At 41.2% G+C, this 3399-nt stretch overlaps 1 protein-coding gene across 1 annotated transcript; it reads left to right on the top strand.

Annotated features, from left to right (window-relative positions):
• The first annotated feature begins 576 nt into the window (after nucleotides 1–576).
• LOC114745647 (polyol transporter 5-like) lies at nucleotides 577–2454 on the top strand. Its single transcript, XM_028933808.1, has 3 exons — nucleotides 577–715; nucleotides 805–1151; nucleotides 1257–2454. Exons 1-3 carry the CDS (start codon nucleotides 577–579, stop codon nucleotides 2289–2291), a joined length of 1521 nt encoding a protein of 506 aa, XP_028789641.1. The 3' UTR covers nucleotides 2292–2454.
• Nucleotides 2455–3399: the final 945 nt, after the last annotated feature.

Genomic DNA, 3399 nt, shown 5'->3' with positions numbered 1-3399 from the left:
AATTTAGTGATAATTAAATCGCTAAAATTCAGTAGTACTTGTGACGAACATTAGACATGCGTGGAAGCAAAAATCCATATAGTCGAAAAGTCTTCGTTTTTTGTTTTTTTTCATGGGAGAAAACAAAAGGTTTGTCTGAAAAAAAAGGGTTTAATATAATTTCAAGTTTGCCTTCATATTGGATATAGACTGTAGTTCCTTAAGAAACAAAATATGTCCAAGTTTTTATTAAATTATAAGAATTAATATTTTAAATAAAAAAATTTGATGAACTAAAACATATACTACCTCTAATACTTAATATAAAAATTAGTTTGATTTTTAATTTGATTTAAAATATATGATCCCAATCTAAAAAAAATAAAAACAGATGTAGTAATTAATTAACTAGTTTTTATATTAAGAATTAAAGGTAGTAATATGAAATTTGAAGGATTAAAATTAAAATGAGGAGAACTTAAACAATTAAAAAATTGTATTAATCCAAAAAGAATGGGAACGAAAGGTCAACCGTACCCCTTCCATCTTCTTCACCCTCAAGGAAGCTCCACAAGGAATTAATCCTTCATCAAACTGATGAACATGGCATCTGAGCAAACAGCCCTGATAAACAATGCCGTAGCAGATTTTGACCCTCCCAAGAAACCTAAAAGGATCACTTATGCTCTGGCTTGTTCTATTTTGGCCTCCATGACTTCCATCTTGCTTGGTTATGGTCGGTTTAATTTCTGTGTTTCTTCTTTCTCTGCACCAAAAAATTCTTATTGTTTTCTTTCTGCAAAATGATTTCGACCATTATCACAGATACTGGAGTCATGAGTGGAGCAGTTATCTACATAAGGAGAGACCTACACATATCGGACGTGCAAGTGGAAATCTTGATCGGAATTATCAACCTCTACTCTCTCATAGGCTCCTTCCTCGCCGGAAGAACCTCTGATTGGATCGGCCGGCGTTATACCATCGTACTTGCCGGAGCTTTCTTCTTCGCCGGTGCTATTCTCATGGGCTTCTCCCCAAACTACACCTTCCTCATGTTCGGCCGTTTCATCGCCGGCATCGGCGTCGGTTACGCCCTCATGATCGCCCCCGTCTACACGGCCGAAGTGTCCCCCGCATCCTGTCGTGGCTTGCTCACTTCCTTTCCTGAGGTATCGTCCTCGATCATCTCCTTCATCCTCACAAACACAGAAGCAAAAACAAGTACAGAATATAAAGCAGTTAACGCCTGTTGTGTTATGCATCATATCTTTCAGGTTTTCATCAACACCGGGATTTTGCTTGGATACGTCTCGAACTTAGCATTTTCGAAGCTACCACTTCGGCTTGGCTGGAGGCTCATGCTCGGAGTCGGAGTCGTTCCTTCATTGTTGATCTCATTCGGAGTGTTGGTCATGCCGGAGTCCCCCCGATGGCTCGTGATGAGGGGTCGGCTGGGCGAAGCGCGGCGAGTCCTTGACAAAACTTCTGATTCCGAAGAAGAAGCTCGGCTAAGACTGGCCGACATCAAGTCAGCGGCAGGGATCCCGGGGATTTACGACGACGACGACAACGACGTCGTTCAAGCGAGCAAGCAAAGCACGGGCAAGGGCGTATGGAAGGAGATGTTGATTCATCCTTCACCGGCCGTTCGTCACATCGTCGTCGCTGCCCTCGGCATCCACTTCTTTCAACAAGCCATTGGTTTAGACTCCGTCGTTTTGTACAGCCCCACCATATTCCAAAAGGCCGGCATCGCATCCGATAACCAAAAGCTTGTCGCAACTGTAGCCGTCGGATTCACAAAGACAATCTTCATCTTGGTGGCCACCTTCTTTTTGGATCGGGTCGGGCGACGCCCGTTGTTGCTGACTAGTTTCGGAGGTATCATAATATCCCTTCTTACTCTAGCCACGTGCCTTACAATCATTGGCCGTTCAGATACCAAAGTGATGTGGGCCGTTGGATTAAGCATCACAGCGGTGCTGACCTCCGTCGCGACGTTCTCGATTGGAGCGGGTCCAATCACGTGGGTTTACAGCACAGAGATCCTTCCTTTGAGGCTACGCGCTCAGGGTGCGGCTATGGGAGTTGTGGTGAATAGAATCATGAGTGGGGTCATCTCAATGACATTTTTATCCTTATCGAAGGCCATGACTATTGGGGGGGCCTTCTTTCTGTATGCGGCCGTGGCGGTCGTTGGATGGATCTTTTTCTACACTATGCTCCCAGAAACACAGGGCAAAACCCTCGAGGAAATGGAAGGGTCTTTTGGTAAATGCAGAGAAAAGTCTAACACCAACGTAAACTAAAGCACCAACGCTGAAATTATGAGGACAATATCAATGCGATGTGAACTTAAGATTTGATGAATTATCAGCGCACGAGCAACGCTAAGAATTTTATGTATTTCCTATTCCTGAAAAAAAAGAAAAAGAAGTCAATGCCAAAATTAGCAAAGGAGTTTTTTGTTTTTCGCTAAAGTATAGTTATCTTTTTATTGGATTTAATTATATTCGAGGCATTGTCAGGTACTAAATACAAACACCTGTTCCAACAGGAATTCAAATATTGATTCGTTAGGTTATAAAAGACTAGTGTTTTCCACTAGGCTCAATCTTTATTGGTAGTTAGCAAAGGAGCTGAAGACAAAGAAGGAAAGCAAAGTGAGTATCGGGTGGGTTTTCAAAGACAAATTAAACCCAAATACAGTAGCTTTTAGGAAACCTAATGTCAAACTCAAATAACTGTCTTAGTTTTAGCCTTGTGCCTTAACGGTATATAAGTTTTTCTAGTAAATAGAACATAGCGGGTTTGGTTTTGTTTGTAGTATCAGAATGTTAATGTTTGTTTGTTTTAATTAAAAAAAGAAAGTTCCATTATCAATTATGGTCTTGTGTCAAGATCAAGTGGTTTAATCGCAATGGATGTGTCTCCAGAAACCCCTGAACCAGTGAAGCTTTTCCAGCACAAAACTCAAAAACAAGAAATTAAATACAGACTTAAACTCAGCAATATATCACTTAGCAGCCCTTTTAAAGCCAGAAAATTAAGCCCAGAAATAGAGCAACAAAATTTGGAATGATTATATATACCTCTGCTCACTGCCAAATACTACAAATTACACTGATAAAGAGAAAACACAGATTACAATTCAAAAGTTAGGATTGAACAAAAGATTCGAAGTAAACTCTAATGTTGGACACATACATACATGCATGTCAGGATATATAATGCTTATTGAGGAGGGTTCAAGCTGGTGAAGATGGCACTTCATTTCTTCACTGGAGCAAGAATGGAGGAGAGTCATCGAATAAATGAACTAGCTAGAACCACCGTACCAGGTCGTCGGCGACGGAGAGTGAGGATGAGCAAGAATAGTCCACCAGAAAGCAGATACCCAAATGGAGCAAACCGGAA

Source organism: Neltuma alba, unplaced genomic scaffold (assembly GCF_004799145.2).
Source record: "Neltuma alba isolate B1F8T4 unplaced genomic scaffold, ASM479914v2 tig00004747_pilon, whole genome shotgun sequence".
NCBI classification, from domain to species: Eukaryota; Viridiplantae; Streptophyta; class Magnoliopsida; order Fabales; family Fabaceae; genus Neltuma; species Neltuma alba.
The sequence above is the reverse complement of the archived record's forward strand: the minus strand, read 5'-3'. Positions and strand labels throughout refer to the sequence as shown.